This window comes from Chiroxiphia lanceolata, chromosome 2, assembly GCF_009829145.1.
Source record: "Chiroxiphia lanceolata isolate bChiLan1 chromosome 2, bChiLan1.pri, whole genome shotgun sequence".
NCBI classification, from domain to species: domain Eukaryota; kingdom Metazoa; phylum Chordata; class Aves; order Passeriformes; family Pipridae; genus Chiroxiphia; species Chiroxiphia lanceolata.
In genome coordinates, this window is record NC_045638.1 from 27,382,215 (window position 1) to 27,394,609 (window position 12,395).

Genomic DNA, 12,395 nt, shown 5'->3' on the forward strand with positions numbered 1-12,395 from the left:
GTGCTAGTGGAGGTTTAGGTTGCACATTAGGAAGAAATTCTTCACAGAAAGGACGATTATACACTGGAATGTTCTGCCGAGGGAGGTGGTGGAGTCACCTTGCCTGGAGGTGTTTAAGGCAAGAATGCACATGGCACCGAGTGCCATGGTTGACATGGTGGCGTTTGGTCATAGGTTGGACCCGATGATCTCAGAGGTCTTTTCTAACCTAATCTGCGTTTCTGTGACCCCGTGTTTCTGTGTTTTGGGATCTGCGACTGTCTCCACCCTAGACAAACACCCGTGAGCCCCCACGGGAGGCCGGGCCCCCCCAGTGCTGCAGCGCCCCCTGCCGGCGGGCGCGGAGGGCGCGCGGCCCGGCCCCGCCCCCGTCTCTGCCGCCGCCGCCGCGCACGTGACCCGGCCCCGCCTCCCGCCGCCGCCGCCGCCATTGGCGGGGGGAGCCCGGCCCGGCCCCCCCGGCCCGCGCCCGCCGCCCCGGAGCTGCCGAGCGGTGAGTGCGGCCGGCGGGGCCCGCTCGCCCCCGCTCCCGCCCGCGGGGCCCGCCGCGCTCCCCTCCTCCCCCTGCGCACCGCGCCTGGGCCTTCCCTTTGACCGGACCCTGCCGCGCGCGGGGCAACGGCAGCCGGTGCCGGCGCGGGGGGGAACAAAACCGGCGGGGCCGCGCACGGCAGGGAGGGAGAGCGGAGGCGGCGGGGGAGAGCGCCCGGCGGGGCGGGAATGAATGGGCAGGCGGCGTTACCCCCGGCGCCGGCAGGGCCGGGCAGCGCGGAGCCGGGAGCGCCGGGCCCGCAGGCACCCGCTGCCCGCGGGAAAGTTACAGCGGTGCCGGCGGGGCGAGGGGCGGGACGGGCACGCTGCCGGACCTGCTGTCCTGGGATAGCGAGTACGGCACGGGACGTGTCCCCGCCGGGACCGGGCCCTTCCCTGGTGACAGAAATAGCTGCCAGGAGCGGCTGCGTCGCACGTGGGAGCAGGGAAGCAGGTGCAGAGCCAGGGCTCACAACGTGCAGGAGTCTGGGGCGCATGTCCTGGGAGGAGCGGCTCGGGGAGCTGGGGGTGTTTAGCCTGGAGAAGAGGAGGCTCAGGGGTGAGTGATGTTATCACTTTGCAACCATCTGACAAGAGGTTGTAGCCAGGTTGGGGATCGGCCTCTTCTCCCAGGCAACCAGCGACAGCATGAGAGGTCATAGTCTCTAGCAGCGCCAGGGGAGGTTTGGGTTGAACACTGGGAAGAAATTCTTCGCAGAAAGGGTGATTAGATGCTGGAATGGGCTGCCCTGGGGGGTGGTGGAGTCACTGTCCGTGAAGGTGTTAAGGAAAGACCGGATGTGGTACTGAGTGCCATGGCCTAGTGGACGTGGTGGTGATCAGTCATAGTTGGACTTGATGATCTCAGAGGTCTTTTCCAATCTAATTGAATTCTCTGATTCTGTGAATTGTTTATAAGTGAGGAATATAGAAACTTTGGATTTAATTTTTCTCTTACGTAATCTCCCCTTGAACCCCATTTGCTTTCAGAGCAGTGTAAATGAAATTCTTACCCTGGTTTCACCAAGATTCCCAACCTTAATTCACAGTTCCTGACTAGATTAAATGCTCTAGTGGGTCCAGTGGCACTTCACCAGCTCAGGTTCAGCACTGCAGCAATAGCATTTCTGGGGCCATTTTTGGAAGCCATGCATGTGAAATTGTGAACTTGGAGTTAGAAATCCTTGTCAGAATTACATGGAGTTAATTTTTTTCTATCCCGAATCTGTCATAGGTAGATTGATTTTACTCTGCAGCTTAGACTGTTATTAGATGTTGTGTTGAGAACTAATGTTATTCTCTTGATGAAGAGAATTGTCAATCTCATAATGAAGAGTGAAATCTTGCAAAAGAGCTCCAGTTCTGGCCACTTTGTTTCTTAAGTCATTTTCATGTGCATCAAGTATTGTCACTTTGCAACTCTCCTGTAACTTGAACTTTTCCTGAAAACATGGAACCTCATAATATAGCCATTTCATTCCTGGATCTGTTGTCTCTGATATTCTCAGCATATCTTAGCATTCAGTGGCTGGTTGGGTCAGGGTGTTTGTGCCTTGTTTAGATGTGCAATTTTAAAGACCTGGTTCAGCAATTGTCGCTCATGGAACTCAGCCCAAATAGATTGACTGTTTGCTGGGAGTTCAGATGTGAAGATGCAGTCAGATTCCTGTGGACACTTCTGGATTAGCAGGAGCATAGTGCTGCTTGTCCTGTTCATGGTGCATTGGAGGTGACCCCCGTACCTGCCATGTGCATTGTGAAGTGCCTGCTCTGCCACACTGTGGGGATGTTTGTGTGCAGCTTCCTCTGGTAGCTAAACTTCTGTTTGTCAGTCACAACACAGGGATGTAGCTTCAAGAGAAGCACCATGCTGCCACCAGACTGCCATTTACTTTTTGGCACTGCAGAACATGTCACTTTTCCTTTTGCTTAAACACAGCAATAGTCTGCATCTGCTCCTGCTAGCAGAAGCAGTGAAGCAACTATCCAGCTTTCTTGTGCTGGGAACTCACTTGCCATTGACCCTCTTCACTGACAGAGGATATTGCTGATCTGGTTGCCTATACGAAACTTCCAAGGCTGATGAAAATTAAACAGTGATCCTTCCTGTGCAGGGGCTGATACAGGGAATCCAATGTAGTTGCAGGGCATTGCAGAAAATCACAGGGTTTTCTTCTGGAGGGTTTTCCCAGTTGTGTTGGTGTCACTGATGTGTGTTGCATGTCCTCTGTCTGCTTGAGTCTCACCAGGCTTGATTATTTATTGAGAGGAAAAGAGTTCTAGAGCCTTCTGCCAGTGAGAACCAAGGCAGCCTTATTTGAGCAATGATATGACGGACTACTTGTTGCTGTGTTCTGAAATTCTTCATGGAATATTAAAAGCAACCTGTAATTTTCTGTGCTCACAGGCAGTCTAGATCTTTAGTTTTGAGCCCTGACTGCTTCCCTCTCGTGCTGCCTCATGACAGTTACAGCTTAACCTCTGTAGAGGAAAACTGCAGACATATATTAAATGTTGCAACGCTGAGTGTAGAGTGTGTTTATTAAAAATTATCAGGAATGATCGGTAGACATGTAGCTATGAAATTGGAATGAAATTGAGAAGTGGAGACAGGTTGTTCGCTGCCAGAGTCAGTGTTGTGCCATTCCCTGTGTGGACTCGTTCTTATATGTAATATTTCCTGTGCATTTCTTTTTTTCCACTGTGAGGTTTCTGAAAGGCTGCAGGAATTATGGCTTAATCTTTAGTGGGATCCTTATGGAAGATGGGATGCGGAATCCAGGAACTGTTTCTGAAGTGCCTGTGTGTGTTGACTGGGAAGACATCAGGAGATCTCTCCACTCTGTGCATTAGCTTAGGACACTCCTATTTCTCAGTCTGACATGAGCTCAACAGGGATTTCTGATGCTGTTTGACTCTGCTCTGCAGTTGCCCTGCAATATATGTAACCAACTTTTGGTTGATAAATTTGCATTTATCTCATTGCCTCTGACTTCTTGGGTGCTTCTTCTGTCTGCTAAATCATGACTTTAATCTCTTGGGTGCTGAGCACCAAGCAAGAAAATAGTGATGGTTGTTCTTTTCTAGGTAGATAAATATCCTCATTTCCAATCCTTTCCCCCTGCTATTTTTCTGGTTTTTTTCTGTGATGGAGGAGATTATGGTCAGGACTGCAGTGTAGGGGACAAGGAACTGGTGTCAGGATCTTCAGCATCTCTGTGGAGAGAGGAGAGAGCTGGTGGTAGGAACCTTTGTATGTAGGTTCTAGACGTGTGAAAGAAGAGGGGTGGGGGAGTGGTGGCTGATGGAGCAGGAGAGACTGGTGGTCCCACCATTGAGACTTCTGTATCTCTTCGAGCAGCTTTTAATGTGAGTGATGGCCATTGATTTGTGTCACTTCAGGTCATCCAAGAGCTGAGTTGGTGCTGATGTTGTTACTGTGCTTGACATCTGTGGATATTGTGAGCTTGTAGACAGAAGCACTTATCTGTTCAGGTAGATTTCAGTGGAAAACTTCATGTCATAGGAAGACTCTGAATGAGTCTTGGCTGCCTTAAGTTAAGTTTAGTATTGCAAACTTCAGAATCTTAGTTGAATCATAGTATTTCGTCTTGAACTGGAGGCAGGATGCAGACACAGGACAAGCATAAATGCTGGGCTTCAGGCTTCTACTTTGATTGTAATGTGTTCTCGGAGCAGATAATTAGTTCTGTTTGGCTGCATCTGTATTTGTTTTCTCAGTGTTGCAGCCATGAAAAGTGAGAAAAGTAGGAGGGGATGCAGAAAGAGCAATTAAGGAATGCACTGTGCTTTGTGGTGTTGCAGTGGCATGCAGCCTCAGCTGTAGCCACTGCTGCACTGCATATCCTGTAATTGAGAGTTTGTGTAGGAGCAATACTCAACTGTTCTTTTTACAGTATATGTATGGCCTGGCAGAGTGTTCAGCAAAACAGAGTGGCCTGGGGCCTGCACAGCAGTTATCTATATGTGAATGGGTGGCAGCTTCTTTGTTGCTCCCAGGAGTATTCAGGCAGGCCTGAGACATACTCTAGTGGCCATCTCCCTTCTGCTTTGTTTCATGGGGGACCTGTTGCTCATGGCAATTTGATCTTCATCCTGAAATTCATACTCTTCCTCAAGGGGCTTCAGAAGGCTAGAATGGTGTTTGGATTAAGTACTTGGTCCCATTCTCTACAGTGCACATGGAGCACCCTGACAAATCGATCACACCAGTTATTTTCCTTACCCTTTTTATGGGTTTGAGTCGGAGCAGTGCAGATCTAGTTCTCTTTAATGTCTGTAGTAGTTCATTTACATTGAGGGAGTGTGGTCCATCTCTCTTAGTGTTGCCAAAAAGATGCTGCTGAGCACAGATTCCATCACAGTTCATGCAGGTCCAAAGCCATGGAGACCTGGTTACTGAGCGTATGGTTTCTAGACTGGCTGGCTCTGCTGGTGTGGAACTGTTTAGAAAACAGTGACGTGTTGTTCCTTACACTTTCACCCAAATACAGGACCTAGTGCAGAACAAGTTCTGGTGCAGGAGTAGATGGCAAAGAGCAGTGTGAAGCAAAGAGCAGTTACCTGTGTGATAAACCTGAGTATAGAGGAGAGCATCAACCAGAGCCATGTAGAGACAGTGGCATTGGACCTCAAAGAGAGAAGGGATCAGGAGGGATTGACAGGACAGTCTTTCAGACTAGCTGTTTAGGTATATGCTAAGTGAACCAGCAACGTCTCAGAGTTCATTCCTTCAGAAGTGTTGCAACAAATTTAAATTGACAGCATGAGTTAGTAGTAGCTCAGCGCTGTTTAAGTTTGTTACTGATCTCACAGTAACTGTTCTAAAACTAGATTTACTGTTCCATATACTCATGGCCTAAGATGCTGCAATAACAAAGAGTTGTCTTGCTCAGTAGTATGCCTTAAACAGATAGAGATTTCAACAGAAGAGGCAGTTTCTTTAGTGACTGCCAGCTACAGTGGGCTGAAGTTACAAAACTACAAATGCTGAGTGATGGCAGTGTGAGAACTCTTTAACATATTTCTTATGTTATTTCTTATGCCAAAGGCTTGAATGTCAAGACCTTTGGATGTCTGGGCTGTGCCCGTAACTTCTTTGGTTCCAAAATACTCTCGTGGTCAAAAAAGCTTAGCAGCAACTTGGACAATTTTTGGAAGGGAGCCAGGGACTCTTTCTCACTGTTGTATTTGGAAAGAAAATGGAGAATTTCATCACAAGGTAAGATAGAACTGAATAAAAGGAGAGGATGGGAGATAGGGAGTGAAGTGTAGTTGAGTGAATTACAGAAAACTGCAGAAATGGCAAAAGTTAGGTGATGTGCAAAGGGGAGGGAAGTCGTGAAGAGGATAGCAAAGATTGTCTGGTAGACTTTGTTGTAAGCTGTGGTAAATTCAATTTGGAAAATCCTTTTTTGTTTTCTAGAGAGAAGAAAATGGATAATTCAGGATTACCATCAGTTTTGGAATTGACAAATTCTCTTTCAAGTCTAAAAATGCGATTAGTGCAGTATGTCCTAATTACGTTCTGCTGTGATTTGGTAAAAAAAGCCTCCTTTTTATTTACCTTGTATAAGCAATTCAGAATTTTTGGCTTTCAAATTGAAATCTTCCTTTCCTACTATCGTGCCAAATCCCCCAAACAAAACATACACTGTAATTCATAAAGACTTGAAGGTCTTTTGGAGTGTTAAGTAAGACATGACGTGCTTTGGGTTTTTACCATTGGCAAGTTATTTGCTCTTGCAGTTACAGAGTACTGTACTCTATCTTTCTGTTTTGTTTTGATCTTTTATAGGAATAAAAAGTTTGTTTTAAGACTTCAGGAAGTGTTTCATGGTCAACATTGAATGCGGTGTGGACTACATTTTGGGGTGTCTTTTGTATGGCTGCCAGTAGCACTGGGAAACTGCAACTTATACCCCGAAGGTCCTCCCACTTCAGTGTTTGTGGAGCAGTGCACTTTTCACGTGCAGCTGGACTGCAGTTGGGTGCTGTGCATTTGTCTCATAGTTGTAAAGCAGGATCCTTCTTAAAGCTCTGTCTGTGGTCCTGCTATGCTTCCTAATTGGAAATCTACCTGTTCCTGTGACTTAATGTGAAGTGTGTATGCACACTGCATGCAAAGAAGTTGTTCCATGAGCAGCTGAGCTAGTGAACCTTTATTTCTTAGGGATTTGTGTCCTCTGCTTCTCAGCCTGTCCCTCTTTCTTGTTTTTTTTGCTGTATCCATCTCATCCTTTAGCAGCACTGCTAATTTGCTTTCATTCTGTCCCTGCCCCAAACCCAAAGCATCTCACTGCTGTAGTATTTTTAATTGTCTCTTTTTCCTGAATCAGACACTGCTTGTTCTGCGTGTTTTTGCATACTGACCATTTGTGCAGAGGCTAAACAGAACCAGGCACTGTAAAATGACATATTCGGCTGTAGCCTCAGTGGAGGCATTGCTTTCATTCTCTACTCAGTTCCTGATTTTCTTGAAATGTGTAGAAATGTAAAACAAGGCTGGATTGCTTTGTCTGGTTTGATTGGCATTGACTATAGGGCAAAGTGTTTGTGTAAGCCTCATTTCCATGAGAAACAAGGGTAAAAATGCTTTACGAATAAATTAAGGAAACTTGCTTGAATGCATATTTTTAGATTTGTTTTTAGTCTAATATATATTTAGACAGGAAAATTAGTGTTAAAATGACACAAAGATTTTGAGTGTTTTGAGGCACTGTGTCTTACAAGACCCCCCAAAATTAGGTCGATGGCTTAGCATGATAATCATGTAACAACTGTTTAATTTCAACTTAGAGAAAAAAACCTGTTCATTTCACTTAAATGTCCAACAATTCCTTTTTACCTTCCACTTTTGTGTGAATATAACTTACAGAATATGGTTTTCAGCTTATTGTAGTAGCTGATCCAGATAAATTCTGTTGGAAATAGTGGAATCTAGCCAAATCATTAAAAGATAATTGCATTTCAGATGCTGCATTTCTGGGGGGGGGGGTTGTGTTTGATTTTGGGGGGCTTGGTTGGTTGGTTTATTGTCGGGGTCATTTTGTTGTTAGTTTGGTTTTTTTAAGGTCTTACAAATGCAATAATTTTGAGAAATTCTCATCTTTCTCTTTGTAGTGAGGCAAAAAATGCTTTTGATACATAGGACTGTCAACTACACCAACTGAAAAAAACACCCTGTTGTTTTTCTTAAATAGTATTTTTGTTGTTATTAGGGCAGCAAATGAAATAATGGAATGGAAACAATTCTTTTCATAATGGATAAAGTTTTTATGATCAGCAGCATTTGTTTTTCATGTAATTAGTGAAAGGAAAACAGTGTTTAACAGATGAAAACAGGGCCTAGGATTTAGGCTGCTGTTTTCTTGAATTTTTTTTGTCTTTGTCAAAAATTGCTGATTTGTTTTGAAATTTAATGATGGTGTGTTTTTGAAATGTCTTTATCTCAGTGGCAGTATTTCAAAGGACTTTTTGTTTTCAGTTTACATGTGTAATGGAGAAAGCAAGTCAGGTTTATCAAGTGAAATATCACCTGGGCTCTTTTTTTTTATCGTTTGCTTCCAGATTTTTTACAGAGGTAGGAAAGCCTATCATTAAATATTAGCTTTGTTTTTTTCAAGCTCAGCTGATGTAAAATGAATTCCAGAGTTGGAGACACCTATGTTTGTATTTCTTTATGAAGTTGTTAGTACCTGTGCAAAACTTAGGCTTTCTAAAAAGGGACGTGGGAGGGGAAGTGCACCTGATTATTTAGGAATGACAAAGAGTTGAAATTAACATGGACAACTGACTATACAGATTTTTTCCTTTATTGCAGAAACTGAAACTTCCTCTTTAAAAGGTGCAGTGCTGTGAAAACTGTTACTGACCGTAGAAAAATGGACATGTTGCAGATACTCCGTAAAACCACAGAACGCTTAGAGTGTGACCACTGCAGCTTCAGAGGAACGGACTATGAAAACATACAAATTCATATGGGTACCGTTCACCCAGAGTATTGTGACGAAATGGATGCTGCTGGTTTGGGTAAACTTATATTTTATCAAAAAAGTGCAAAACTGTTTCACTGCCACAAATGCTTCTTTACCAGCAAGATGTATTGCAACGTGTATTATCACATCAAAGCACAGCATGCAGCACCTGAGAAGTGGAATGAGGAGCGGAAGGAACAGCGGTTAGAAGGAGATTCAGATTCACCCAAAAAAAGTGTCACATTGGAGCCACAGAAACCTGTCCTTTCCCCTGAGTCACAGAAACCTCCCCTTTCTCCTGAACTCCCCAAATCTGAACCTGTTGTTTCCCCCAAGCTTCAGAAATCTTCTGTGTCTCCAGAGCCCCAGATATCTGCTCAGGTGACTTCCTCAGAGGCAGAGAAGTCAGCCCAGACTGTATCCCCAGATCCAGAAAAGTCAGCCCAGGCTACATCTCCAGATCCAGAGAAGTTAGCCTCAGCTGTGTCCCCTGATCCACAGAAGCCATCCCCACCTGTGTCCCCCGATCAACTGAAGCCATCTCCTGCTGTGTCCCCTGACCCACAGAAGCCATCTCCTGCTGTGTCCCCCGACCCACAGAAGCCAGCCCCAGGTGTGTCTCCAGAGCCCCGGCGGCATTCCCCAGGTGTGTCTCCAGAGCCCCGGCGGCATTCCCCAGCAATGTCTCCAGAACCCCGGCGGCATTCCCCTGCTGTATCACCAGAGCCCCGGCGCCATTCTCCTGCAGTGTCTCCAGAACCCCGCAGATACTCCCCAGCTGTGTCACCAGAGCCAAAGAAACCTACTCCAGCAGTATCCCCTGAACCACGGAGGTATGCCCCAGCTGGGTCTCCTGAGCCACGGAGGCATCCCTCCCAAATGCGTAGGCCTGCTTCTGCTTCTCCTCCTGAAACCCGGAGGCCTGCTTCTGCAGTTTCACCGGAGTCATGGAGACCTGGTCCGACTGTTTCCCCCGAGCCCTGGAGGTCTCACGAGATGCAAAAGTCTCCGACGGTTTCTCCCTGGGCTCCAAAGCCTGCCATGTCAGTGTCCATAGAATCCCGGAGGTCTGCCCCTGAGTCTCGAAGGCCTGGCCCTGTTGCGTTGCCAGAACCTAGGAGGGTTGTTTCTGACTCGTGTAAGTCTACGTCGTTTTCTGAATCCCAGAAGTCTACTCTTGTTTCTTCTGAGCCATGGAAACCCATCTCATCTGTTTACCCTGAAGGCTGGAAACCTGTTCTGTCCCCTGACACATGGAAGCATTCTCCCCCCGTTTCTCCTGAGCTTCGAAAGTCTAGTCACACTGTTTCCTCAGACTCTTGGAAGCCTCCTTTCTTTCCTGAGGTCCGTAAGCCTGGTATTTCAGTATCTCCTGAACCTTGGAAACTCTCTGAGTCACGGAAATCTATGTATTTTTCTGAAACTCAGAAATCCACCTCTGCTGCTTCGTCTGAGATTCAGAAACGGGCTCATTTCCCTGAACCTCGGAAAAGAGTGCTGTTCCCAGAGTCCCGTAAATCTAATCCCACTGCTTCTACTGATGTCCAGAAACGTGCCGTCTTTTCTGAGCCCCAGAATCAAATATCTACTTCTGCTTTTTCTACTGAAGGTCAAAAACAAGCCCTGTGTTCTGAAACCCAGAAATCAGCTCTTGTTTCTTCTGAAGTCCAGAAGCACACCCTATTTTCTGAAGCCCAGAAACTTGCTCCCATTTCCTCTGAAGTTCAGGAGTCTACTTCCTTTCCAGACTCTCAGAAACCCACATCTCCTGAAATTCAGAAACATGGCCTCTTTACTGAGTCCCAAAAACCTACTCCTGTTTCTCCTGAGACACCCAAACAAGTTGTTTTCACTGACTCCCAGAAATCTGCTATTTCCCCTGATGTTCAAAAGCACGCTGTATTTTCTGAGATGCAGAAGCCTGCTGCTGCTTTATCCTCTGATGTCCAGAGACATGCTGAAACTACTGTACCTTCTGAAATCCAGAAGAATATCCTGTTTTCCGAGCCTCACAAGTCTGCTTCAGGCTTTTTCTCCGAGCCCCAAACACCTAGTGAGTCTGGCGAGAGTGACTTTCTTTCTCACACTTTAGATGATCAGAAACCACTGGATGACTTATTCTCACAGGATGAACAATCATTATTAGCCAAAGAATCACCAGAAGACATGCTATATTCATGCCCAAAAAAGAAGCCCAAGAAGGAAAACCAGGAGAACTCAGATTCTGAACTAAATATCAGTGAGTGTGGAAAAACAGAGTTGGACTCAATGGAGATAAAGGAACAAGAATCCAACAGTGACCAAGAGCAGTACGATATGGAGTCATCTGATTATGGCAAAGAGAGCAAAATGGATGCAACTACTCCCACGCAGCCACAGTGTGTGCTGCAGTTTACTGAAGAAAAAGAGGCTTTCATCTCTGAGGAAGAAATAGCAAAATACATGAAGCGTGGCAAGGGAAAGTATTACTGCAAAATTTGTTGCTGTCGTGCAATGAAAAAAGGTGCTGTCTTGCACCATTTAGTTAACAAGCATAATGTTCAAAGCCCATACAAGTGTAAAATATGTGGCAAAGCTTTTCTCTTGGAGTCTCTTCTTAAAAACCATGTTGCTGCTCATGGTCAAAGTTTGTTGAAGTGTCCCCGTTGTAATTTTGAATCAAATTTTCCTCGAGGCTTTAAGAAACATTTAACCCATTGCCAAAGCCGTCATAGTGATGATGCACCTAAAAAACACTTGGACAACCTTGAACCGCTTGAAGAACAAATTTAATCTTTTTTTCTCCTTGTGCTAGAAAAGCTAAATTTACAGAAGTGTTCAAAGTGTTACTGTATGTTAACCAAGTAGTTTAGCTGATCTGACAAGTCAGAAGATGCATGGTTTATTGTGCTATGTTTACCTTGTCTTTTATAGCTGTATTACTGAAGAGATTTACTTTTGAAAGTCATTTTAAATACGTGTTCATGTCTTTGTATTACCCATCAGTAGAGTCATATTTTATTTTTCAGATGTACTATGTTTTTGAAACCAAAATGGATACAAAATAGTTTTGTAAAGATTTGTAAAACATATAGGCAATTAAGGACTGGAATGGCAAGCAATCCATATTTTCCTGTGAAGACAACTTGTTTTTTCACATTTGTTAAATGTTGTATTTTTCAAAATGTTTTTATCAAGTTCTCAAATCTAAAATTCTCACTAAATTGAATGTGAATGAGCCAGGTATGAGAAACTACCAATGTCCTGGAATAATGATGCCCTGACGTTGTAATTGAGTGTATAGTCAATTGTTGGAAATTCATTGCACTCAATTCTTCGACTTACTTGTCTCAGATTTAGAAGCATCAAGGTACCTATTTTGTGATTCTGTGTTTTGGCCATGTTTTAAGCATGTACTAATATACATTAAATTGATAGATTAACGTCAGACTATGTATAGCTCAACACTTTCTCTTGATGATTCAGATGTTTGTAATGTCAGACAACCTCTAATTTTCTTGTATTTGGTGAAATGTTATGCTTTAATGTTTTAACAATAAAAAGAAACCCAACCTGGTGTTGGCCATTTTCCTTTTTTTTTTTTTTTTTTCAAATCAAGAATGAAATCTTTCATGTTCAACATATTCTCTTTTAAGTATCTTTGGCAACAAGAGATGCAGAATTACTGAGGAGTTCTGCTCTGAATGCTTCAACTTCCCGGTCATCAGCCTGTGAAAGAAGGGTTAGTCTAAATTTCATGTCTGTTTTAGAAAAACACATCATATGTAAATGAAGGAAAACATGCAAAACAAGAATCTGTGCATTGTTATTTAGCATGCTGGCCTGTGTGATTTGCATATTATCTGTTAAAAAAGCATAAGTACAAGT

General features: G+C 44.6%; 1 protein-coding gene across 6 annotated transcripts; it reads left to right on the forward strand.

Moving 5' to 3' along the window:
* The first annotated feature begins 442 nt into the window (after positions 1–442).
* CHAMP1 (chromosome alignment maintaining phosphoprotein 1) lies at positions 443–12,088 on the forward strand. 6 transcript variants are annotated; one of them, XM_032679590.1, is made up of 3 exons: positions 787–985; positions 5,603–6,480; positions 8,375–12,088. In XM_032679590.1, exon 3 carries the CDS (start codon positions 8,436–8,438, stop codon positions 11,298–11,300), a length of 2,865 nt encoding a protein of 954 aa, XP_032535481.1. In that variant the 5' UTR covers positions 787–985; positions 5,603–6,480; positions 8,375–8,435; the 3' UTR covers positions 11,301–12,088. The 6 variants fall into 6 exon arrangements, with proteins under 6 accessions (XP_032535483.1, XP_032535481.1, XP_032535486.1 ...); XM_032679592.1 differs by lacking the exons at positions 787–985; positions 5,603–6,480 and adding an exon at positions 443–493; XM_032679595.1 differs by lacking the exon at positions 5,603–6,480.
* Positions 12,089–12,395: the final 307 nt, after the last annotated feature.